At 40.2% G+C, this 26923-nt stretch overlaps 1 protein-coding gene and 1 long non-coding RNA gene across 19 annotated transcripts in view; one reads left to right on the forward strand and one right to left on the reverse strand.

Moving 5' to 3' along the window:
• The window catches only part of FAM110B (family with sequence similarity 110 member B), a 144963-nt gene extending 125039 nt beyond the window's left edge, over positions 1 to 19924 (forward strand). For 13 of the 17 annotated variants that reach the window (XM_072151857.1, XM_072151860.1, XM_072151858.1 and 10 more), the window contains 2 exons: positions 10800 to 10888; positions 16784 to 19924. In XM_072151857.1, coding sequence (XP_072007958.1) covers positions 17093 to 18205 — 1113 coding nt within the window. In that variant the 5' untranslated portion in view covers positions 10800 to 10888; positions 16784 to 17092 and the 3' untranslated portion in view covers positions 18206 to 19924. The remainder of the gene's footprint in view (positions 1 to 10799; positions 10889 to 16783) is intronic. The other 4 variants (XM_072151863.1, XM_072151859.1, XM_072151872.1 and 1 more) reach the window with 1 other exon arrangement.
• A 477-nt stretch (positions 19925 to 20401) lies between these two features.
• LOC140132732 (uncharacterized) overlaps positions 20402 to 26923 on the reverse strand; it is a 98519-nt gene continuing 91997 nt past the window's right edge. For both annotated transcript variants that reach the window (XR_011855703.1, XR_011855704.1), the window contains exons 5-6: positions 22139 to 22312; positions 20402 to 20557 (exon numbers count right to left, since the gene is read on the reverse strand). This is a non-coding gene — a long non-coding RNA (uncharacterized lncRNA). The remainder of the gene's footprint in view (positions 20558 to 22138; positions 22313 to 26923) is intronic.

The following is a 26923-nucleotide window of genomic DNA, read 5'->3' on the forward strand; positions in this document are numbered from 1 at the left end:
ATTTTTTTCCCCCTTGTGGTTAGAACCTTTCTAATCTTTTAGAAACCTTATTACACTTTGGTCCTTTCTGTTCCAGCTGTTTCAGTTTAAGATGGCTTTTAATAACATAAAGGATGTTGGTTAAATGGGCGGCTGTAAAATAATCTAATGTTGTGTTAATGTCGTAAATCTTTGCCTTTCTGCTTTTTTGAGTAGTTGTGTCACTGCCTTGGGCTAGAAAACAAGCTCCGTTTCCTCCGCTAATTCGTTCTAACCATAAATTCTCTTTTGACCGCGTGTCACTTACCATATCTGCTGACAAATGTTTGCTTTTCATTTTCGGCAGCACTGACTTGTGCTGCTCAATTAAGTGGAGGTTCTCATGTTTTCGTTTGTTGACTGGATTTCGCTTTCTATTTGCATTCATATAACTCTTCCATTATCCTGTAGGATAGTAAAAAGTGGACTGGAAAATGGAACCTGCAACCCCAGGTTGTAATAGAGTGGCTGATAATTCTGAATACAAAAGAGAAATTGGCATAAATGTATTATGAAAAAATATATATTATTGGTAAAAAGGCCCTGGATTACTTCATTCCACAAGCCAATACTTTGAGTGACCACTTTGAGCTTGGCAATGAGTCATGGAGCGCATGATGGTCTGGAAATAATGTTTTTGCCCCCCCCCCCCTTTTAAATATACAGGTGGTCCCCTACTTAAGGACACCTGACTTACAGATGACCGCTAGTTAAAGACAGACCCCTATGACCATTGGTGAAGCTCTCTAGATGTTACTATAGTCCTAGATTGCAATGATCAGCTGTAAGGTTTCTGCAATGAAGGTTAATTGATAATCCTTGGTCCCATTACAGCAGAAAAATTTGAAACTCCAATTGTCACTGGGGCAAAGAAAAATTGTCTAGAACTACAATTATAAAATATAGTTTCCACTTGCATACCAATTCAACTTAAGAACAAACCTATGGACCCTATCTTGTACGTAACCTGGGGACTGCCTGTATGTGTGATTAAATCTAACTACTGACAATAGATGTCACAGCTTATCCCCCTCCCCGTACAATAACCTCTATATAGATAACACTGACCCATCATTACATCACTACTGACAATAGATGATGTCACAGCTTATCTCCTCCTCCTCCCTGTACAATGACCTCTATATAGATAACACTGACCCATCATTACATCACTACTGACAAAAGATGATGTCACAGCTTATCTCCTCCCCCTGTACAATGTCCTCTATATAGATAACAGTGACCCCATCATTACATCACTACTGACAATAGATGATGTCACAGCTTATCTCCTCCCCCTGTACAATGACCTCTATATAGATAACACTGACCCATCATTACATCACTACTGACTATAGATGTCACAGCTTATCTCCTCCCCCTCCCTGTACAATGACCTCTATATAGATAACACTGACCCAGCATTACCTCACTACTGACAATAGATGATGTCACAGCGTATCTCCTCCCCCTCCCTGTGCATTGACCTCTATATAGATAACACTGACCCATAATTACATCACTACTATCAATAGATGATATCACATCTATATAGGGGACATTGTACAGGGAGGGGGAGGAGATAAACTGTGATATCATCTATTGATAGTAGTGATGTAATGCTGGGTCAGTGTTATCTATATAGAGGTCATTGTACAGGGAGGAGGAGGAGGAGATAAGCTGTGACATCATCTATTGTCAGTAGTGAGGTAATGATGGGTCAGTGTTATCTATATCGGGGTCATTGTACAGGGAGGGGGAGGAGATAAGCTAACACTGACCCATCATTACCTCACTACTGACAATAGATGATGTCACAGCTTATCTCCTCCTCCTCCCTGTACAATGACCTGTATATAGATAACACTGACCCATCATTACATTACTACTGACTATAGATGATGTCACAGCTTATCTCCTCTCCCTCCCTGTACAATGTCCTCTATATACTGACCCATCATTACATTACGACTGACAATAGATGCTGTCACAATCCCCCCCCCCTCCTTGAAAAGAGCATCTCTAGTAAACTTTTCCTAGACCTCAGAGAGGGAGCTCCAGTCTATTGCGGTCTGTGGGCAAAAAGTATAGATGTTGTAAAAAAATATAGATATAATAAAAATGAAGCATGATAAACAACAGACACTTGCTCATAAATCAAGGCACCGTAAACTGTGGTAATATTCTTATATTTCTTATCCATGGACTCCTCATGGCCCATCAGGGGTGTTACCAGAGTCCATCCGTGCTGCAGCTTCAGTCCGTTACACTGTGCAGGAGCACTTCTACTTTACAGCAGGCAGAGGGAGTAGAGAAGTGCTCTTACGCTCTGCGAGAGTCTGTTGAAGCTATAGCATGGAGGCGCTTTTGTAATACCCCCACCCCCGTTCTGGCTAATCAGCATGATTTTAAAAGTTGATTTTAAAAGGACGGAGGCCACGGATAACAAATATAAGATTACCATAGTCTCGGTACCTGGATCTATCCGTATGAGTCCTTGGTTTTTCATGATGCATTTTGATTGCAGATTTTATTTTAAGGAAGCTGCCATCTTTGAACTTTAAAAGGAAATCCACCATCAGAAAATAAAAAATTACTTTTTAAGAAGTTAAAAAGAAAAAAAAAAGAAACATTTTGATATATTCCCTTTGTGTCAGGGTATCTTGGTTCAGATTTTGAGCTACAATTATAAAATATACAGTTCAGACTTACATACAAATTCAAACTTAAGTACAAACCCAAGGAACCTATCTTGTATGTAACCCGGGGACTGCCTGTATATGACCCTTCTGTGAATCCATGTGTATACACGTGCCCTTCCATGCTCACCAGATTGTCTGCCTTTTAAGGCAATATTTTACAGTGCTGTATCACAAAGAGGCCTCTTGTATGTGTACGTGAGTGGCTTCTCATTGTATTTGTGAGTTGTGGCCTTTGGCAGGATTTGTTGTGATATTTTATAGTTGTATGAGAAATGGGAGTTCTTATCCCAAAATATCTGGTAGCCACAGCTGTAACTTTATTTCCCAGTTTTTAACCACATGGGTGTACTTATGACCATACATGAAGTTTCCAATGACATTGATGTATACATGAGCGTAAAGAAGGGATATACCGGGTCCAGAATATTAGTGTAAATTGCCTTCCTACTCTGTGTAATTGTTTGCACAGTGCTGAATTTATCCTTGTCAAAGCTGACGTACAATACAATGGCTAATTACAATGTCTAAGAAGGTAATCCTATTGCATGTGGATTAAATAAAAGACTTTAAGTGCATCCTGTTTGTGTGGATAGTACATAACCCACGACAGCAGGACCCCAGATTTACCCCATGTGTGCCGATCAGGATGAAATCTCTATAACCCATTATTATAAAATATATAATGGATAGAAGAGCAGTGTGGACAGTCAGATTCTGGACAGGATGCAGGCCATGCAGGTCATCTTTCTGAAGGGAGAAATTTGGGCTGGTCTTTCCCAATAGTATAATACTTGGGGAGCGTTCTATTAGATTATTACCCAGCTGGTCAATTTTTTCCAGTATTGTCGTCCAGAACCCCCTAATCTCTGGGCAGAGCCACCAAATGTGGAACAGAGATCCAACCTCTTTCTCCCACCTCCAGCAGGTATTTGTAACCCCAGGGTAAGTTTTGTGAAGCCATACAGGTGTTTTATACCATCTTGTTACCAGCTTAAAGGCAATTTCCCTATTATGCATAAAGCTAGTGAACCCATTGGAGGCTCGAAAGATAAATCTTGCCAATCTTTTATCATTGATGCAGCCCGTCTGCTACCTGTGCATTCTACTATATATCTTCCATGATGAAGGCCATGTAACCCATTACTACTGCTTCTCTGCTGACAACAGCAGTGCCTTTTGATTTACTACCTTTCCAATGTGTAGCTGGTTCCCAACCATTGCGTTTGACTGTCTAGGGTTAACCTAAAGCGTTGACCCTTATATATAGAAGGGATGCCACTGTGATATCTAGCTGGTTCATAGAAGCTTGGGGACCAGCAAAGTAACCAATACATCTCTGCCTCAACACTACTTCAAAGGGATGGTACAGCCTCTTTAAATTGTTTGGCCCTTTCTAATTTGAGCAGTTTTTTTATTTTCCGTTTAAAAATCAAAACCAGCTAAAAAAGTGCCCTCAACACAGATTTTCTCCACATGCCCTACATTATTTATTCTACCCAGATTATAGGGCGTTGTTGCTTTTTTTTCACAGCATCTCCTCTTTCATATGCTTAACTGACTAGTATTTATGAATATATTTGTCCTAGGAAGTATGAATCCACCTATTTTGATGGTGCAATTGTCGATAGCTTGAACAAGTAAGGGCAATGGTACTGCCAGTTTTAGCTTACAGCATTACAGCCTGGTGACCCTGTTCTCAATTTGCTTCAAACTGTTCTCTAGGTTGATGTGCTTTTTTGCCCCTACTTATGGTATAAATACCAATTTCTTTTGATAAGTCCTATAGTTGTACAACTACTGTAATTTAAGGGAAACCTACAATGAGGAATCTACCATCCGAAGTAGATCGGATGGTAGATTCCTCTGCCCTAATCTGCAACTTGATAATCCTGGAACCTAACCTAATTTGTTAAAAACTTTATTTTAGTAATATGTAAATTAGCTGCAGAGGCTACTAGGATGTGTAATAGCCTGGCCGGTTGCTGGGAGCCAAGGCTAGTACACACCCCAGTAGTCTATGTAGTTCATTTACATATTATCAAAATAAAGTTATTTAAAAGTTAGGATTATTAATTTACAGATTAGGGCAGAGGACTATAAATAGTCCTTTTCTCTAGCCAGGGTCCGATGAACTAGACCAGGGAAGTTTACATTCTCTTGACTTCTCAACCATCCTGGCTCTGAGTGAGTTAACATTTTCTTGAACTATGAATCCATAAGCGCTCAGAATCACATGACGTCTACACGACAATGGAGAATCTGTCTTCAGTTGACCCCAGTAACAGAGTTTAATGGAAAGTTCAGAAAGTTATTTCTACATTCCCATCACATTCTCTAAGGGAATGTCCATTACTATGAAAATGGACAGTAATAACATAATTGAGGGGAAAATTAAACCAAAACCATATGACATATCATCTTCTTTTAAAGTAGAATAGTGGTTGAAGTTGTAGTCTAAGAGAGGATGCAGATTTTTTTTTTTTTTTAATGCCTATATATTTTGTAAAGTTACAATTCTTTAATCTTTATGTGTGAATACAGGATCACAAATTTTTACAACCTGGGTTTTGGGCTGTGGTGAAACATGCACTAAAGTTTTAGTGCGACTCCTGGAGTTCTGAAGGCTGCCTACCTTTAGTATTGGGAGAAAGCTGTAAGAAATTACACAGCAGGCTGCTATACATAAATAGTAGGACTCCGAGCACAACGATTTTGAAAATAGCAAGTATAAAGAGGGTATGGAAAGACTACTTTACATTTTTCACTTTGTTTCATTTTTTGCTCATTAATGTACACTCTGCATCCCATCTTGACAAAATTGTACATATGTTTGCTAGTTTATTAAACACCAAAAATTTAAATATCATAAGTATTCACACCCTTTGCTGTGACACTCATATCTAACTTGCATGCTGTCCATTTCCTTCTGATCCTCCTTGAGATGGTTCTACTCCTATATTGGAAATCCAGCTGTGTTTAATTAAACTGATTAGGAAAGGCACATGCCTATCATATAAGACCTAATGGTGCATGTCAGAGTACATGAGAATCATGAGGTCTAAGGAACTGCCTAAGGAGCTTAGAGACAGAATTATGGCAGGGCACAGATCTGGCAGATCTGTTTGGAATGACCGCAACTTTTCCTCGACCTGGCTATGCAGCCAAACTAAGCAATTGTGGGGAAAGAGTCTTGGTGAAAGAAGAACCCCAATGTCACTGTGGCTGAGCTCCAGAGATGCAGTAGAAACATGGGAGAAAACTATCACAGCAGCCTCAACCAGTTGGGGCTTTGTCAGAATTGAGCCGACAGAAGCCTCTTCTCAGTGCAAGACATATGAAAGCTGCAGTTTGCAAAAAACTCATGAAGGAGTCCCAGAATATGAGAAATAAGATTCTCTGGACTGATGAGACGAAGATTGAAGTTTTTGGTGTTAATTCTAAGGTGTATTTGTACTTCTGCCATAGACCAGTTTTAGATGGAATTAATATCTGGCTCAACATCTAATTTTAGACTCTGATGAAAAATTACACTGTGACTAAATTAATGGCAGGACAGGAATGTTTCAGCCATTCTGACAAGTACATTTATTCCATTGTTCTTCTAGGAAGCCTGTAATAGCAAATGTTTATTAGAAGATATAAGTTTCCTACATTACACATACAGAGCCTAAATACTTTCCATAGCATCTATAATCCAGGCATCAATGGAAATAATCTTCACTAAGTCTAGCGGTTGACAGTAAGATATGACAATTCCTAAATTATATCTGACTGTAAAATGTTCATACTGTTAGGAACCAGTGTGCAAATAGTAACGATGATGCAAAAAGTCAAGAAATGACAACCACCCCTATGTGAAATTAAGAGTGGAGGGAATATAAAAAATCATTATGTAACAGGAAATTTATTTTAATCCAGGACCAGATGGTCCAGATACTCTGAAAATATCTTTCAAAATACAGAAATTTCAGTCCATTTGTGAGTCACCAGCATTGAAGTCTCATTATAACAAACTACTGGGATGTAAAATAATAAAACCCCGGACTGAATGCCCTCTGGGATGAAAAAGAAATAAATTCCACCAAAATGGCACCATTCATTCTCCAACCATAACTAATTTGTGAATGTAGCTCTACTGTTCTGTACTGTATGAAGGGGAAACAATCACGGGTATGAAGCTATGGACTTGCTGATGCCCTGCCTACGTTCAGCAGCCCACTGTCTGACCTGACACCGTAAACTTGGACTACACAAAATCTGTGACGTGTGCTGTGGTTTCAAGTCAAGACATTTGCAATGGAGACGCCCAAATCTCCTACACTAGAGGACTGTCTCATACCAAACCCTTACAGATGTCGGTGAAAGAGGCCACTGTATGAAATAACCGCTTCTTTATCCAGCAAATTGCAACGTTTGGAATAAATATGTAGTTTGGGACATTTTTGGCTGATGAGACTTTCTTTAAACCCATCTTAACGGCTGTGCAGAGCGGAGCTGATGAGTAAGGGAAACCTAGGATTAGTTCAGCCTACAGAGGTTTATTGCTTGGTCTCTCCTGCAGAATGACCCAACAGTATAACCTATTCATAATAACCAGTAATATCTTGCTGAACCTGGTGCTCATGCTGTCATTATAAATATCTAGGACAACTCCCCCGTCTTACTGAGACTCATTTTCTACAGCACATAAACAACCTCTTCTACCGTGGTGTTATAGCCGCCTTTAGTTTATTACCTTTCTTTTTTTGATGCACTGGCTATTCACATTAAATGACATCTACCACCAGGATGAAGGATTGTAAACCCAGCACACTGACATACTCTCTGGCAGGATCCACTCTTGTTTTCGCTTCTTATAACCTGTTTTAAAAAAAAAAAGGCATTAAAATTGTGCATATGAGCCTGAGGGACTCCTGGTTCTATAGGTGTTAATGGAACCTGGAGCCCCTCATGCTCATTTGCATCATTTTAAGGCTTTTTTTTTTAAAACAAAAAAACAAGGTCATAAGAAGCTGAAAGAACGGATCCTAGCAGGGGGGGAGGGGGGGAGCACACACCGTTTTTGTTTGTGTGCTTGGTTTATAATCCTTCATCCTGGTGGTAGATGACCTTTTTAATGTTTTTTTTCCAGACTAAAAAAAAGTTATATAAAATATTGATATTTATCGATTTTTTTCTGAATGGTCACAGATGAGTAGTCTTCTGGTGCTATGGTTCAATACTCGTTTTATATTGGTTGATCTGATGATAGCAGACGAGCTGTAATATAATAGATGAATATACCAGTAGATGGGTATATAGATAGATATACCAGTAGATATAGGTACCATTAACAGTTTGAGATTCTTGTATTTACTAAACATGATTCTAGCTGGTATACAGCATAAGATAGTGTCACTGAGATGTGCTATCTACTAAAAGTGACTCTTATCGGCTCATTTGCATATGACATTGGAAGTATTTTTTTTTATATGTAAGCAGGCAACTTTAACCCCATAGCGCAATAAGACGTACCCTTACGTCTTACTGCGCATGGGGGAGTATGAAGAGGGCTCACAGGCTGAGCCCTCTTCATACTCACCGGGCATTTGCTTCATAATGAAGCAAGCGCCCGTCGCTAACACCCGCGATCGGTGCTTGCACCGACCGCGGGTGTTAACCCTTTGATTGCCGCCGGCAAGGCTGCCGGCGGCATTAAAGAGCCGGCGGCGCATGGGCGCCGCCATCTTGGCTCCGATCGTTACTCCCCGTGACGTCACCGGGGAGCGGCGATCCGTTGCCATGACAGCCTGGGATCACACAAAGATCCTAGACTGTCATGATCGAGGCTATCTATTATAATGTGCGATCTGCACATTATAATAGATGGTATGCAAATTCCCCATATACTGCCATACTGTAGTATGGCAGTATATTGTAGGATCAATCAGACAACCTAGGGTTAAAGTACCCTAGGGAGTCTGTAAAATAGTAAAAAAAATAAATAAAAAAAAGTAAAAAAAAAAAATTCATATTAAAAAAACATAATTCAAATCACCCCCCTTTCCCTAGAACTGATATAAATATAAATAAACAGTAAAAATCATAAACACAATAGGTATCGGCGTGTCCGAAAATGCCCGATCTATCAAAATATAATAACCGCTTTTCACTGCGTTAAACCCCGTAGCGGAAAATAGCGCCCGAAGTCGCAAATGGCATTTTTTTGCCATTTTGAAAAATAGAAAAAATTCTATAAAAAGTGATCAAAATGTCGAACAGTCCTAAAAATAGAAGCATTGAAAACGTCATCAGAAGTCGCAAAAAATGACACCACCCACAGCTCCATACACTAAAGTATGAAAAAGTTATTAGCGCAAGAACACGGCAAAATGAAGAATTTTTTTTCTGTACAGGAGGTTTTAATTTTTGTAAATGTATGAAAACATTATAAAACCTATACAAATTTGGTATCCCCGTGATCGTATTGACCCAATGAATGAAATAGACATGTTATTTGGGGTGCACAGTGAAAGCTGTAAAAACCAAGCCCACAAGAAATGGCGCAAATGTGTTTTTTCATTTTCACTGCATTTAGAATTTTTTTCCCGCTTCCCAGTACACGGCATGGAATATTTAATAACATCACTACGAAGTGCAATTTGTTACGCAGAAAATAAGCCATCACACAGCTCTGTACATGGAAAAATAAAAAAGTTATAGATTTTTGAAGGTGGGGAGTGAAAAATAAAAACGCAAAAACGAAAAAGGGCCTGGTCCTTAAGGGGTTAAGATATGAGATACAGCTAGAATGAGGGGACTGTGAGTAAAGCAGTGATATTTAAAGTGTCACTAGTTTATATACCATGGAACAACATTCCCCAGTATTCCACCAGGTTGCGTTTCCTGTAGCATCCTTTGTTATGTTCATAATGCTAGAAATAAATCGGAAGATTCCTTTAATGGCTTGACTGGTTAGTCAACTAAAAGACTCTACTAGGTTTTCTTTCACCTTTGACTAAGCCATAGTTTTTTTTGTCCTACGTGTGGTTCAGGAAAAAAAAATTGTACATGCGCTTTATTTTTGTTGAAAAGACTATTTTGACCTGTTTTCATGGACCAATTCATCCATTTTAAGTGATTGCGTCAATGAAAACACTGATGCATAAGGTGCTGATTGCCTGCATTGATGAGAATCTGCTACGTTCATGGGCATTTAGCCTCCGGGGCCTTTCAGACAAGCATTTTCACATTTGGAGCTGCTATTTTCCATGGGTTTATTTACACATCTATTTTACTAATTATTGTGCCCACAAATGAGAAACGGCCAGCAAACAGATGTAATCCGTGTGTTTGGTCCATTCTTCTCAGACGATGCTGGGAAACTGTATTTTATTTCTTTTCTAGCCATCTAAGTTTTGCCCATCGTACTAGCAGGCACAGTGGCAGGGGCAGTTGTACTGTCTACTAGTCCAAAACTGCACGGTTTCTCTGAGTCCTCTCTGCACTTCTTACAGATTACTCAGAGGTTGGGGTGAAGATGGGCCGAGTGATCTGTGAGGAAGTAAACCGAACACTGCTTGGCTAGGACTTGGCAATTACGGTAGTTCAGACAACCAGTGTTTGGTACTAAGGGGGAAGGTACCACTACGCTTGCAGTGCAGATCCTGAAAAAGCGCGCTTTATACAGAATGGGATTGAGTATGGGCGGCTTAGTGGGCATGCTTTCATTAATGGAGCCGGTGACTAACTGGAGGCTGGGTGGATGACACACATGTGGTGTTCCATGAGACAGTTGGTTCACAGCTGTTAGCTGACTGTTGGACATTGCTGGTGGGGGCCCTGGGGTGCATGCCCCGGGAGCCCTCCACATAATCTGACCCTGCTCCTCTGTCACTATAATGCTACATGGTCTGACAGCGTGAAACAGACCTTAGGCAGAGTAGCAATGACTTTACCAGTTCTCTCCGAAAACTGCATCCCTAACTAGATTTTTACCCTTATTGTTTTATTCCAGATATTACATTTTGACATGTTTATTTAAGCCTGGACCTTTTTGTATGCTAGTTTCTTGAAATGTATAATTTTTTTTTTCACCAGTCTGATGAATGGTTTGGAAACTGGAGGCTGCAACCTATCACAGGAAGCAGAGACTTATGATGAATCCCAGGCGGCCATTGCATTGAAAGGTGACTTAAGTTTGAGTGTTAACAGTGTGAACGCATAGCTTTCCCTTTTATGTGTGCTATAGGTTTAGAATACAATAGTACAAGGGCCATATTTTAGCTGAATATATAATGGGTCCGGTGTGTGGAGTTGTACATTTATTTTATATCACAAATGTGATAAACAGACTCCATAGTTAGAGCTTCACCTTGTCATGCCAGATTCAATGCTGTGGGAAAATGTTATATTGTTATACTCAAATTGACATTAGATTGCTCGGAAATTTTTGTTAATGTGTTCCCTCAGTTCTGTTGTGTACCTCATGAAGCCCAATTATATTCAAACTGCTTCTCTGTAACAGGATCCTTTTGTATTTCGGAATCCTTAATGCACTCAGGGCTTTCCTATGAAATAGCTTTTTTTTCTTTAACTGTGCGGTAACAAAATGGCTCATAATTATTTGATTCAATGCTTTACAATAAAATTGGCAAAATCTTGAATGTGAGATGTCAGTGTACAAGGTCACTTGTTACTATGAGATTAGTATACCAGCAAAGAATCTGTCCTATCCCTACTGTCGGGTGCCAAAGTGTGAACATTAGTCCTGTAATAGAAGGCACAGCCAAAATTAAAGGGGTTGGCCATTAATCCCAGAAGTTCGGAGATTTGCATAAGAAACATTGGTCACATGACCACCATAGCAGCAGGACTAGGGACTTCCTGTGACGTCCGTGTACTGCAACAGAGGGAGCAGTGGAGTCATTACTGTCTGCACACCCCCTCCATCCTAACCACTCCCATATCAGTGCTTGGAGTGGCTTGCGGATACATCAACAATTTGAGTTGAATAATTGAACAGGGGCTGATTTCTAAGAATAAGCCGACTGACAGAAGGCATCAAATACTTGGCAACCAGACCAAGGCCAAGTTAAGATCACAGCAGAGTAGCAGAAATGGTGGTAGGTAAGCTTGGTGGTCAAACCAATAATTCTAGTGTATATTTTTCTTCTCAAATTAAATTGGAGTTTTTCTTTTATATAGTTCTATCGGCTGTGGTCACCTATGCATTGTTTATTTCTGTTTTTATTTGTTACCTCAGAGTAAAAATGCTGCTTGTGTCAGACATCAGTGGAGTACTTAAGGGTTAACGTACATACTGCAAATTATACATCATGGTTTGGTTGGTTTTTTTTTTGTTTTTTTTTCAAACCATGTTTAATACTGAGAATTGGATCAAAGAAAATGACAAAAATATTGCTGAACTTGTTCCATTCAGTGTCCTGCCCATGGAGGCCTGTTATACGCTAGGATCGAACAAGTGGAATCCTTTTATTGGAAAATATGTAAGCTATATTTTTTCACTCAAGTCGCTGCTTATTGAACTACTACTTTGATTTACAAGCTTCATGTGTTGGCTGACTGCCTGAGCCAAACATTTTATAGCAGGTCCTATCCCTGGCCTTGTTTGGGGCAGAAGCGGTTCTTTTCTGTGGTCATCGGCGCAGAAGTGGACCGCACACACTGATGACACATGGGTCCGTTGTTTGTGGCCTGAGTTTGCACACATTTGTGTCCAAGTAAAGGTGACTTTAAACCGTCCTAATGTCTTTCCGTTGGTCATGGCTTCTACAGGCCACGGCTTTTGAATCGCAGATAATGTTGGTGAGACACTTACAATGAGACCCCCTGCTTGATATCTCCTCTGTGGGGGGACATTTATTACTGCTTCTACCAGTTTTTTTTGGCGATGAAATAATCACAATTTCTTGCGCACTGCAAGAAATTGTGATTATTCTTGTGACTACTCCAGCTACAAGCCATGTCGGCATGGAGGGGGCTTGATGGGGCACGGCCAGTGGCAGGGCGGCCCGCAAGGGTGTCCCTGTCTGTACCTGCGTGCTTTCTATAAGCCTGTGACCATTCACAGCAGAATGTTTGCAGGCATTTTAGGCAGTGCTGCTGTTCCATAAGGTCTAAGCCTCATGATGTATCCACCATGGTGGCACCAGTGTATGTTAAATCACCCCCTATGTCTCTATGCGTTGTGTTCCTGCATTGTCAAATGAGTTGTGAACTAAATCCAGTGCTCACTCTGTGCAGCCTTTTTAGATTTATGAGTCCTCATGTATTTATGTTAAATACCTTTTGTATAATTATCATGGCAAATTCATTAGGATTATATCGGCAAACTAGAAAAAATTCCCTAAAAACTTTTACATTTGACATCTCTTGCTGACGGTTTTATGAGAATAAGATGGTCCATCTCCCACACATTTATCTGCGTTGTGTTCTTCTGCATCAACGCTGCTCTGTTATATGCCATAACAAATGACAAAGGCAGTGTGATTCACATTGCCCCCACAATGATTTGACTGTAAGCCCCCTCCTTGCCACTCCTACCCTTGGCCCGCTGTCATAAGTTTTAATGTAGTCATCGCTATTGTATAATATAATGTAATTGCTCTGGATTCCTTGTTCTAAACTCTGATTTTTGTGGTCATCAGTCTCCATAGTCTCTGAACTTGGTCTTCTAGTGATTCCTCTCTGCAGTTAACACAATTTATTTTGGCTAAATGGAAGACTTTGTAAAAGCAACCTGCCTAAATTTCATAACATATTTTTAGCATAGTGTGCAAATGGCTCCATATGTCTACTTACACAAGACATGACTTGGCAGAAGGTTGTAAATATTACTTTTTACATCATATTTTTCTGAGAGTCTGTAAAAGACCAAGAAGAATAACACTGTATATACTAAAGTATAAGACAAGGTACCCAATTTTACCGCAAAAAAACAGGGAAAACTTTTTGACTCAAGTATAAGTCTAGAGTGGGAAATGCATTGGTCACAGCCGCCCCACCAGTATATTGCTAGCCAACCACCTGCTCTCTAGTATATTGCTAGCCAACCCCTGCCCCAGAATATAGCCAGACAGACCCCAGTGTGCCCAGCACATTTAAAAAAAAAAAAAAAAAAAAAACCCTCTTCTTTCCGACACACAACTGCAGGTCCGTGCGCACTGGCTGTGCGCCGGCAACAACAGGTCCCGTGCTGGCCACGCACACACAATGTCATAGGCGGCATACGTCATAGTGTGTGCACGCACAGTCCTACCACTGCCAAGGGGCATTGGAGAGGTGTGTATTGATTTTTTTTACTCAAGTATAAGCCGAGTTTGGGGTTTTTTTTAGCACACTTTTGGGGGCGGCAACTCCCCAACACGTTTTTTGCCAAAGCTTTGTTAGGAGTACTCCTACTGAATTATAATGGGTAATCTGTATAGTACACTCCCTGCTTTTTATGGTCTTGAGAACTTGATGCTTTCCACAATGCCCAAACAAACCTAGTAGCCAAACAGCTCTAGTAGCCAAACACCTCAGACATCATTAAAGGCGTTGTCCACTTACAGCAAGTTATTGATATTGGTTGAATATCTTTTCATTATGCAATTTTCCAATATACTTTGTATGTCAATCCCTTTGTTTTCTAGATTTTTGCTTCCTGACATTGAACAGGAAGCTTCATTCTTTACTTCCAGTGAATAATAACTGGTCCCTTTTATAATGGGAGAATGCGCAAGGAACTGGTACATCAAGTAAATTGGAACATTTTATAACTTTTCATTTTACAATTATATATGACAGTAAACAACCCCTTGGACTTGGATAAGGCATGTTCATAGCAGGTGCCTCTTCAGCAGCCTTGGCTCAGTGTAACTTGTTTGATAATATGCAGGGTCATATTTAAGTATTGGCCAATTGCTCTATTTTTTAGTATATTTTAGTATTTTTTGAGTATTTGAGAGTCTTGAAACGAGTTCTGTTCCTTTTGACATAACCATAGACTTGCAAGCTTAGTTGAGAATAAGCATTTCTGATTTTTACTTTTCCAAAGATATGCCGAACAAACGCTGGCCATATATGTAGTCTTAAGTAACTTTCTGTAATTCCATCAAATGTCATAGAAATTTGTTGTGATTGGCTTACTTATATTACGGTATGTGATTAATCTATGAAATATTCAGTCAAGGGTTTTTTTAATTAACAGGGTATAGAAGTGTCTGATGGAAGGGGGACTGCTGAGACCCCCCCGTGTGCTGTAGATTTGTACCATGTTGGTGAAGAAATCGGGCGATACCTTTTTTGAGTCAAATATACTCAAAAAGGTATTGTCTGATTTTGTCACTCTTTCTGAGACCCTTCCATGACCAGCTGGTAGCCCTATTTCTGTGAGATATTGCTTGGATTGTCCTGTTAGCTGTGCCAGAAGATAATGATCAATGGACGAAAAAACATCCTGCACCAACAATCAGAAATGTATCTTCCTGTGGATATTGTGATTAAGAAAGTACTTACAACTGTAAAGCCAAATTAATGAATATTTGTCTAAATTCATGGGGATGTCCACTTATTGTATTCCTGTCTAGTACGGCTGCTGTGAGTGATGATCACCTTAATCGCCCCCCCTGGACATTAATGACACTTCTGTCCATGGTTTTTTAGTTCATTTAAATAATTCCTTTTAGCTGGCTTCAGGCATGGTCTACTAATGTTTTCTGCTTTGATGGGCTGACCTTTCACTCCCCTGCTGTGACTGAGACTTCCATCTGTGACTGGGCAAGAGATATTTGGCTTGTTCACATTGATACTAGAGTCAGGATCTGTGGTATTTAAATTAAACCAGCCCCCAGGGCAAAGCTTTAGAAAGAAGACCACACTCAATATTGCATTGGGGGTAACTACAGCACAGGCGCCTGTCGGCTATGAAACCACTTGACAGCATGACTCCTATTGTCACGTATGGGTGCTTCTATATGCCAATTAGTGTGTCAGCTATATTTAATTTCCAAAGGGTAATGTGTTATTTACCTGTGTTATTTTGTATTTATATCAACATTTCATTATTGTCTTAAAATGATATTTGTTCTTGACTAGTCCCAGGAGCCATAAGTGACTTTATCCCCATGGTAAAAACTTTGCTCAGGCATATTCAATACACCAATTCATACTAGGAGAATATTGTTGGATAGACAGATTTCTGGGTAGTCAACTGGATATCTGTACATCTGTGGGGATGGACAGATGACTCTCTGCCTTTCAATTGGACAGATGTCTAGACGCATGGTCAGGCACAGTTGATAAACCAAGGTTTGGATGGATGGGAGGCCAGATAAAGACATATCTTAATCGGTACCACATTTATCAAAGTTCTGTCTTAAACAGATTGATAATCTTGCCCCATTATATCTATATAGAAGGCTGGTCAGATGGACGTTGGTTCAAACAGCTCTCTGTCTGGATGGATGGTTGGCCAGCTATATGTGTATCTGGATGGAAGGATGTCAGTCTGTCTGTAAAGACTGATGTTTGGATAATTATTTATCTATACAGAAAAAATGGTTGGCTGATAGATATATCTAACCAGATTTCTGTCTGGATGTACAAACATATGGAAGATCCTTGAGCGGGAGAGAAGAACCCCATTCCGGACAGACAAATGGACATACCTCTGTCTGGAAGGAGGGACAAACAGATAAATAGATTTTGGAAATATTTTAAATATGTTTTTAAGCATAATTCTTTTTTAACTTTATATTGCAGACAATATTTTTCAGTATTTCTTGAAACTTTAAGGTAACAGGGATGATGATTTTCTGTTTATTAATAATTCACAGTTATAATTACTCATTTTGTATAGTATAACATACTGTGTTACAGACATGTTTTCTGTTAACCATCTGTTATATAGTTCTCTTCTGAATACAACATCCCTCTCGGGATTGAAGAGGTTAAAAGCCACCTAATGTTTTTTTTTTTTTTTTTTTTACTACGAACTAAAATGCTCCAATATTTTCTGTTACTATAGCCGTGATGTCACATGCTGTTACTGACATCTGATTGGTTGTTTTGTCTTTCAGATCCCTGCCTGTAGTAGAACACAAAGAGAAGACGAGACTCCCACATCCTTCTGTGAGAATAAAGGATTCCGCCGAGCAGATTAGTACAGACTTCTGTCTGGTGGCCTTTTTGTAACAGGGCTGCCTCTTAAACAATACATTAAAAAAATGTCCTTTAATGAGCTGTGAGATGATGAAGAGCTGCTGCTAACACTCAGATTTCAAGATTCAGCTGTTATTCGTTGTGCTTGATGCACATGTTTCTGCACAGTGCGTTCAGAAAACATAAGAAGAGAATCCAAAACGGCTGCGGGGGAACAATTGTCAAACATGCCTACAGAAACACTACAGACAGGTAGCATGGGGAAACCTGGTAGCCCAGCAGTGGCTTTCACATCGGCTGTCCCTCTCCGAATATTGAACAAAGGACCTGACTATTTCCGCAGGCAGTCAGAGCCTAATCCCAAGAGACTGAGCGCAGTGGAAAGACTAGAAGCTGATAAGGCAAAATATGTCAAGAGCCAAGAGGTTATCAACGCCAAACAAGAGCCTGTGAAGCCAGCAGTACTTGCAAAGCCTCCTGTGTGCCCTGGGGCAAAGAGACCTTTGGCTAGCCCAACCCTAAAAATGTTTAACAACAATGCAAAGTCTGAGAGCTGTGTACAACGAGAGAACTTAAAGCTAGAAATCCTTAAAAACATTATCAATAGCTCTGAAGGCTCCAGTACAGGTTCTGTGCACAAGCAAAGTTCTCGGAACTGGCCTCCAGGCCGATCAGACTCTTCTGACCAAAACCGACATTCTTTTGCAGAATCCTTAAAGGTCTACCCTATGCAAAGTCATGGGAGCCCTCAAGAAACCAACTCAAACATCAGTAGGAGGCATCTAGATAAATCAGGTGATAATTTTTTACATGTTTCTCATAGTTCCTCAGACATTCGAAAGGTCACGAATATGAAACAGATAAAGGTGACGCCTTGTAGCAGTTCTGCCCCACCTCTTCCTCCTAAGCCCAAAATTGCCACCTTAACGACCCTTAAGTCGCCTGACAACGATAATTTGGAACCCACCTGTGGTGTAACCCGACGGCCATCACTCCAGCGATCAAAGTCTGACTTGAGTGACAGATACTTTCGAGTTGATGCGGATGTAGAGAGGTTCTTTAATTACTGTGGACTGGATCCTGAAGAGCTTGAAAACCTTGGGATGGAAAATTTTGCAAGGGCTAATTCTGATATAATTTCTCTAAACTTTCGCAGTGCAAGCATGATCAGCTCAGACTGTGAGCAGTCTCAGGATAGCAACAGTGACCTTAGAAACGACGACAGTGCCAACGACCGCGTGCCGTACGGTATATCTGCCATAGAGAGGAATGCCAGGATCATCAAGTGGTTATATAGCATAAAACAAGCTAGAGAGTCACAGAAGGTGTCCCACGTGTGACAATGAGACAGGGGCAACTTAAGAGACTACGTTTTGTCTGTGAATATTCAGTTGTGAAGGGTTGTAAAGTCTACTTGAAGTCTTGTAAACTTTTCAAACTGCTCTGTGTTGCTTGTTGTGCAATGTTTTCAAGTTGCATGCCTGTCAACATGTGAACTGACCTGGCTTTCACTTGAACAAATACTACAAAGCCTAGATGACTATGCTCACTATCTGCCAAAAGTTTAAGACCACTTCAAAGTTTATTGGCTTTGTTTTTAACATCTGTCATCTACACAGTGGAGGCACATTTTCTTGGAAGGCTAGTTCTACATCAAGCTGTCAGTTTACTAGGAGCTAGCAATAGTTGCGGATTCAAGGAGGCCCAAAATGCCACGTGCCTCAGTCGAGCCATTAGTACCTGGAGTATTGTCAAGGCAGACTTGAGGTTGGCCCCATGTTGTATGCAGGTGGGAGATAGACTATACTGTTTACATGACGATAAAGGTAGACATAAACATGGTCTTATTGTGTTTTTTATATACATTTATATATACTTTATTAATGACCTTTTTCATTCAGAAATAAGAATGCTGTCAAGTGCTTGCTTATACCTTAGGTCTTTTTCTATTTGAAAGAAGAAAAAAAAGATGGTAATAATACAGATATTGTTTGTGCAACGTTTTTAGATTTTTTTTTTTTTTTTTTTTTGTCTCAAAACGTAGTTGTAAACTTTTAGTTTGTTTCATCTACTACATATTGTACAGGTATGTGTCTTCAGACTGGCACTGAGTTATTTGTTAGAATTTTAGTTTTTTTTTTTTTTCATCATCATTTGGGAGCCAGGATAGAATCTGGGCAAGTGTAGTGCAGGGCATCTGCAGTACAATGCTGGATAGTAATAAAATATCCTACAAAGGAGCTTTTTACAACTTATTTTCAATTTTTGTTAAAGTCTTAAACTTTTGACCAGACTAATGTGATAAATCCTACAACTCTTATAAGCTGCCTTTAACAGAACCCATCACTGCAGATCCATGCTACCATTGTTTTTCCAATCATGTCAAGCAAGATGGAAGTCTACAGCCATATCAGTATAAAAGAAATCTCCGAATAGCCTCACTAGCTGGACTCTAGCTGATTGAATTGTATTTGTTGTCTTGCATCTCCGTCTATGAATGTTTGTCTCACTTGAAAGTCTTGTAGTTTTAACAACTTTAAAACTGCTTTCATCTTCTCATGGCAGTTCCTCTGCACGTCGGCCGTCGCCTTCTAGAATTTCTTTTTATACATTTTCGTTGTTTCAAATTTCTCTTGACAATGTGTCTTCCCAGTGTATTATCAGCTGGCATTCTTCTACGTAGCATTTAGATAAGCACCTTTTGCCTGCATCCAGTGAAGACAGCCATTTTATAAGTCAATATTTATTCCCCTCCAAAAAAATAATAAAGCATCCTACCCATCCAGTAGTAATGACATAATGAATATATAAAATGGCTGCCTTTTGTTGTATGTCTTTGGCGACAAGTGTACTTGAACATGAACTGCAAGGCCAGCTAGCTTGTTACAGTGCTTAGTGGTCCTCACAGTATTTTGTTCACTTTAGCAGGCCGATGCAAAATAGAAAAAAATAAAAAACTTTTTTATGGTGTAAATGCTGTAAGGATTTGTACATACTTCATTTGCTATTGAAACTTTGGGAAAAAAGTGTTATACTAATAAATAGCTCTTGTTCAGCAACAGTTTCCAGTGTTTTGTCTAATGATGATGGTGTGTGTGTATGTATATAGCTATACATTCTATATTTGTATGTATACATGGACTATCTGAGATAGTATATGTGCTCTATCAGTTTTAACATTGGTTATTGTGAGCCAAAATCACTTGTGGAGACTAGACAAATGCAGTATAATAAAGATTTGCACATGTTATGTGTGTTCCACCACTTCTGGTTTTGGCTCAGAAATGAAAATACTGATAAAATAACTAAAATTTGGAAAGGCCTTTGTTTATTTATGGTGGGGATGGAGAAGAGAAGTGTCAAACTTACCTTTTTATAATCTTTTGTCTATGAAATTTGTATTACGACAACATGTATTGGCTCATGTGCGCAAGGCTGCCCAGAGGCAACGACAAGTTCTCCTCAAATGTAGGTGTCTTCTCCTCCACTGCATCCCCCCAGCCCTGCTGCAGTGACACCTATGAGCTCACCTGGGCATTCTGGAGTTGGAATACAACAACTGCCTTCTGCTGCTCACACACCCTTTCCAGCATATGCAAAGACTTCCAACTAGTTGGTACATCACGTAGACGTGTTGGGTGGGCAGGCTAAAGTTCCTCTGCAGTCCAGATAGGCATGCAAGGTGTAATGACCTGAAAATGCACACACATGTCAAGCACTTTATGCAGCAGCTCTGGCAAGTCTGTGTATTTGGCCAGGAACCTTTGCACCACCAAGTTCAGCACATGCGTAAGGCAAGGGATGTACGTGAACCTGGCTTGGCTCAAAACTAGTACAAGGTTCTGCGGCAGAAGGCAGGTGCAGTTTTCCCATGCCTTTGCTAAAAGTGATGGTGAGCTGCTTTGCTGACTGCAAATATTAGTAACACTGGTACTGTAACACAGTACTGTATGATGCAGATATTAATATCAATGCGATTATAAAACTGCAATGTATATGTGACGCAAACAATCCGACCACTTATACTATAACGCAGTATGATGCAATGCAAATATTAATAACACTGGTACTATACTGCTGCAATACACCCTGTTTCCTCAAAAATAAGAAAGTGTCTTGTATTAAATTTGACTCCTATAGAAGCGCTAGGTCTTATATTCAAGGGAGTCTTTCGTTTTCAATGTACAAGAATTTTGTTGAGCACCAAATCAACATTTATTGATACTGTAGTCATTACACCAGAAACCTCAGCATATCCAGACTACCTCTGAATTCTATCAAGAATTTCTTGTGCCTCTACTTCCATGTACAACAATCTATGGAACATTTGCAGATCCCAGTAATTTAAGACAATAATCATCTTCTGGAACCCCCTAGTAACTCCCCAAACCTTGAATTTCATGCTGAATTTCTTGTAACTTAATTTCTTCTAGAATAACTGGCCCCAAACTCTCACGTTTAGCAATAGCACTTTCCAACAATGAGGACATCTTGTCAGGGTAGCCTACCCGTAACGGATTTTAAACGTCGGTGATTTTTTACCATGAATTCATCGCCCATGTCACATACTTTTGGAGTATCAAAATAATTTACTAATACTACTGTATGTCATTTGGGGGAGGGAGGGGGGGGGGAGCTGCCGCAATGGCTGCCTCTAGGTCTTCTTTTAAGGGGTGACCATATTTTCTATGAATAAAAAAAAAAAAATTGCACTAGGTCTTATTTCTTTTTTTTTTTTTTGGGGGGGGGGGGTGTTAGTGTGTCTTATTTTTTAGAGAAACAGGGTATGTATGACACATATAGTACGAACACTGGTACGAGAAGTTCAGCCCAAATGATTTGTGACATTCGGCCTTCGATCCATGTGTGCCAAACCCTACAAATTATCGACAGACCTAAATTGGTTTCTCCCAGTTTTCTCATCACTAATTTTTGCAATCTGCACTTAACGGTTTTATTTTCTTAAGAATAACATAGCATATTTATAGAATATGCTGTAGAAGTAAGGAAATGAGTCCCGGTAAAGTGTTATTTCATCACATAATGATAATACATATCATGAATATACATAACAATGTGCAGTCATATAGAGTCCAGCATCACAGTCAACCTTGAAAACGCTGTGAAACTGTGCTGACATAATATACTAACTAACAAGAATACAAAGGATCTATTTTCTGTGAAGGTTGTTTTTAAAAAATGTAACAATAACAAAAAGCAAAAAAATAGGAAAATAGAAAATGACTGGTTATTGAATGTAAAATCATACATACAATTTGTAGAAGAGCTTCTATAAATGTCAACAAAGTAGTCGAAGTCCATGAAGGTTAAGTAGCCAGCGGTGGCGTACAGCACTTGAGTTGGATGATTTCTATACAAAGGGTAAGAGGAATAAGAATTCGAGGGCCTCTCAGATCTCCTGACACGCCTGTTTTAGTCATAAATCGCTAGGAAAAATAAAAGAAAGAAACAACATAAGCTGAGTTCTATGAGAAGGTGCACCTTGGGATGTATGAAGCTGTGCACGCTTCTGGAGTGTTGCCTTGCCAAGGGTCGCACCACAAAAATCTTATGACCAATCCAAAGGACTGGTAATCAATATTATTTGCAGACATTTCCGGTGTCTAGTAATCAGATTCCTTGCTATAGTAAAAATAAATTGCATAGCAAGAGCCTAAGAGTGTGTGGTAAACTGTGCAATTTGAGGTGCAATAATGCTTGGGAAGGTTTTTTTTTTTTTACTCATAGGGCTCCCCATAAGTTGCACTAGAAAGGTTGAATAACCGGGCATTGCCACAGAATATGTTGGAGGATTCCCTTTGCACCACATCTCCTCCAACACAGATGTGCCTTCTGAAGACCATGTCAATTGGGAGGTCCTCCATTCTAGAAGGGGATAGGGTGTTACATCTCTCATGTGCCTCTTTCCAAATGCAGAGAAGGTGTCAGTTAAAGGGGGAAGTGGGGTGTTTAGTTTAATGCCCCATATAGTTGATAGCAAGAGCACTTTTAAGGGGATGCCCTCCACCAATGATTGTTCAAGCTGTATCCAGGGGAGTGAACTGTTTCCCTGCCACCACTAAGTGCACCTGGCCAAGATAGAGGCTTTATAGTAATGTCCAATATCTTGGACCCCCCAGACCACCTGCGCTCTTGTGTCTATATAAGATTTTTCTATCTAATCTGGGCCTGCTACCTCCCCTTACACATGTAGACAACAGGATTTGAGCTTGTATGAAAAAACAATTGGGCATAGGTATAATAACTTGGGAAGCAATAACATTTTAAATGCTGTTGCTCTTAGTCCGCCATCTTTTCCTGTATACGTTGCACCTCCATCTACATTATGGGCACTGATGAGACCATTATGTGAGGCAGCAAATTTGCTCCTGTCTACAACCCCTCAATTGATTTGGGCTTGATTAGGCTTCTAATGTCTCTCTCAAAAGAGCTACAGAAGGCGCCCAGTATGTTTTCCATAACCATCTCTGCCGTAAGCTTATCAGAGGCTGGTAGCAGGTCTAATGCATCTGTGGTATCCAGCTCCCCCTCTGGGGTGTCTACAGAGATGTTGTTGCCCACCCATTCTGAATGGGTGGGCAACAGCCTTTGCTTGGCAGAGCTTTGTGATGGGGATAGATTGGGCTGGCTGAGCCTTCCTGATGACTGGGGGCTGCCGCAATCAGGGTCTGAATGATTGTTCAACAGCGTATAGGACTCACCCTTTCCTCCTAAGTCGATGCCCTGGAGCATCTGGAGGCAGGTTGTTGGCCCCTCGCTTTCTGCGCTGTCAGCGTGGTGCGTTGTTGTGACTGAGGCTGCGGCATATGGTGGTCGGCTCGCAGATTTTCCACAAGGTACGTTGTAAAGAATTTGCTATACAGGCGGTCCCCTACTTAAGGACACACGACTTGCAGACAACCCATAGTTACAGACAGACCCCTCTGACCTCTGGTGAAGCTTTCTGAATGCTTTACTATAGTCCCAGACTGCAGTGATCAGCTGTAAGGTGTCTGTAATGAAACTTTATTGATAATCCCTGGATACATTACAGCAAAAAATGTTTAAACTCCAATTGTCACTGGAGACAAATTTTTTTTGTCTGGATCTACAATTATAAAATATACAGTTTTGACTTACATACAAATTCAACTTAAGATCAAAGCTCCGGACCCTATCGTGTACGTAACTCGGGGACTGCCTGTATGTGGTTCTGTAATGGGAGTTAGCCCATCACACGTCCATTTAGTAAGGCCATCAAGCAAGTTTATATCACTTTAATTCACATTACTTAACTGAATAGTTGGTGTCCCTTATTTCTTTCCCTACTTGGGAGAATTGCCATGATAAAAATGTCTATCCTCCCTAAATTCCTATATCTTTTTGAAACCCTTCCTAGCCAGGCTACCTGTGTCTACCTTATGCTCAATCCCGTCTATGTTCTTGGAGAAATTGAAAAACTGTGGTTGATTTATTAGAGATATCTGGCAGAGCTGTCGGATAGCATTTATTTAGCCTTCTATAACTCCCTTTTTATAGACTCCCCACCCTCCTAGAAGCACATCTACTACTTTCATTAGCTTTTGGTGTACCCTCAACGTCCTTCAGATTAAGGACCACTCTCACCCCACCACTAGGCAGACGTCGACTCTTAATGACCTGAGGACAGCCTAGTGGCCAGATTGTAGTCCGGCCTAGTGCTAGAGTTATGTCATGGGTGGCTTGGTCCAGGTGAACGGGCCTCAGCCACATCCATCAGGGGCAGCAATGGGATGCAAAAAGATGGGGAGGCTGCAATGTTATGGGAGTATTTTGTAACACTGAATGCACCTTTGGTCCTTATTGTTATTTCCTGCAAACAAATTATATACATATAGCATTACTTATAACTAGGCTTTGGATGGTGTATTATTATGCTTATTTCTGTGGAGTTGGGGTACTGTGGTCTTTGCATGTTTTTATGCACACTGATTTAACACCTTCCTGCTCTGTGTCCGATATATCGGACACTGAACGCAGTGACTTAACACTCAGCGTCCGATGTGTTAGACGCAGAGGTATTGCCAGTTCAGCTCAAGATCTGAGCCAAAACCAGTATTGGGATAAGCCTGCACGATGAATGCAGTTAAAAAAAAGGGTTTATTTGGCAAATTTAGTAAAACTTAAGAAAAAATGAAAGTATGGTATCCCCGACCCATAGAATAAAGAGCCGTATTGGGCTATAAAGTGAACACAAAAAAAAAAAATCCAGTACAGAAATGTTTTCTGCTCCTGCCCTCAAAATTAAGTCCCTAAATGTTCAACAGTAGGGGATACCAAGTGATTTAGGGGAAAACTGATTTAGTCTTAAATGGCATGTTGCAGGGTACCCTTTAAACTAACAAACTTTTTTGCCGTCCCGTACCTGTCCCCACCATTGTGAGAACACACAGAATGTAATGGGATTGTGTACCGTAGCATAACTAGCCCCGGGTAATCAGCTCCCATCATTATAAATAAAACATATGAAGCATTTGCTGCAGAGCAATACGAGAGCGACTTGTTCTTTGTGATGGTTTAAGCCGTACACATTATACTGTAGCAGCTGCTTTTAATTTCTACCCAAACAGCATGAAAGGAACTATGTGCAAGTAGAGAAACCCGAGGCCGCTATTGACTCTTGTAATCTAGATAATAACCAATTGCTTTTTTCTCTTTGACCGAATGATTACTATTTGTTTTATGTGCAGCGACACTTTTCCTTTCTCTCAATATATGAAAGCACAGCGCTCTATCATGGTGACATTATTTGGTCACAGCCCATGTGGTTACAATGATTTGTGCTGTGTTTGTTTTTTACAATCATCTGTAAGCGGATTTGCGATACGCATCTTAAGCAGCATGAAAAGGAAAATCTTTACCAGACATATTTTCACTGTGAAGAATACGTTCTAGAACATCAATACAGTAAGTGATGAATCAATGGAAGTTTCCTCCTGAATCTTATACACTCCCCTCTGAGTTTATTTTCAAAGGGGATATGCATTAGCAAGCTCTTCTGTATCAGAGATGACAGTAGTGAGATGGTACGCTTAGGCTATCTGCACAAGTCGCCAAAAGGCTGAAGGATTGACAATGGTATATTCCACAGCCAATCTGCAAACATCAGGATCCAGCCAAAATTAGTTGGTTTCTGATGCATTTTATGACGATATTGAGTAGCGGCAGGGGGGAAAGAATTATGCACCAGGATCCGTAGAAGATGACATGTTGCAGATCATAAATCTGCAGCAGAAAGCCGTTTCCGCATCAGGTTTTTGTTCACAGAAAGGCCAGTGGTCAGGCTGGAACTTACAGCATCTCATAGGTTCTCCACCATTGCTATATACTTTGGCACAAGTGCTGGAGGTGGCACTAAGAGCATTTTCTGTGGGCACCCATGCCGTTAACCCAGCACGGAGTTGTCCAAACAGGTCTCAAGGCTTCCTACAGTCCCAGGTCACCTGGGAGCTTCTGTGATCTATGATATTTTAAAGGGAAACCTCCTTGGCTATCTGGGACTAAAGGAGGAGCGAGAAGGTATGGACAGAGCTGGATTCTTTGGAGCTCCTGCTCTGTCACTGCAATTGTTCCTGTTCAGGGGACCCTGGAGGAACTGTGTCCACAAGACGCCAATACGATTTTGCGATAAATAAGTGGGGTTTGGGACATTAAGTCTCTTAAACGTTTATCGTCACTGGTATATGTTATAGTGATGTTTGGTTCAGTCAAGCCACAGTGAGTCTAGAAATTGCAGCCATCACACAATCTGTGTGACACAGGACACACAGAAGTCATCTGAATTGGCTCCTAGAGCTTCCAGACTGTGTAAATAGGAGAATATTATCAATAAGCAAAACTCCCCCTATCTGAGCAAGAACAAAGAACCAGTCAGTTTAAGTGGCTGATAGTCTAGTCAACTCAGTTTTCAAATGGTTAATCAGATGAGACAATCTGGACACGCTGAATGGCAATTCTACAGAATGTCTGCAGCATTTGTGGCAGATTTGTGTAATTTTCCAGGTGTTGAAAGCCTAAAA

The sequence above is a fragment of the Engystomops pustulosus genome, chromosome 5 (assembly GCF_040894005.1).
Source record: "Engystomops pustulosus chromosome 5, aEngPut4.maternal, whole genome shotgun sequence".
NCBI lineage: Eukaryota > Metazoa > Chordata > Amphibia > Anura > Leptodactylidae > Engystomops > Engystomops pustulosus.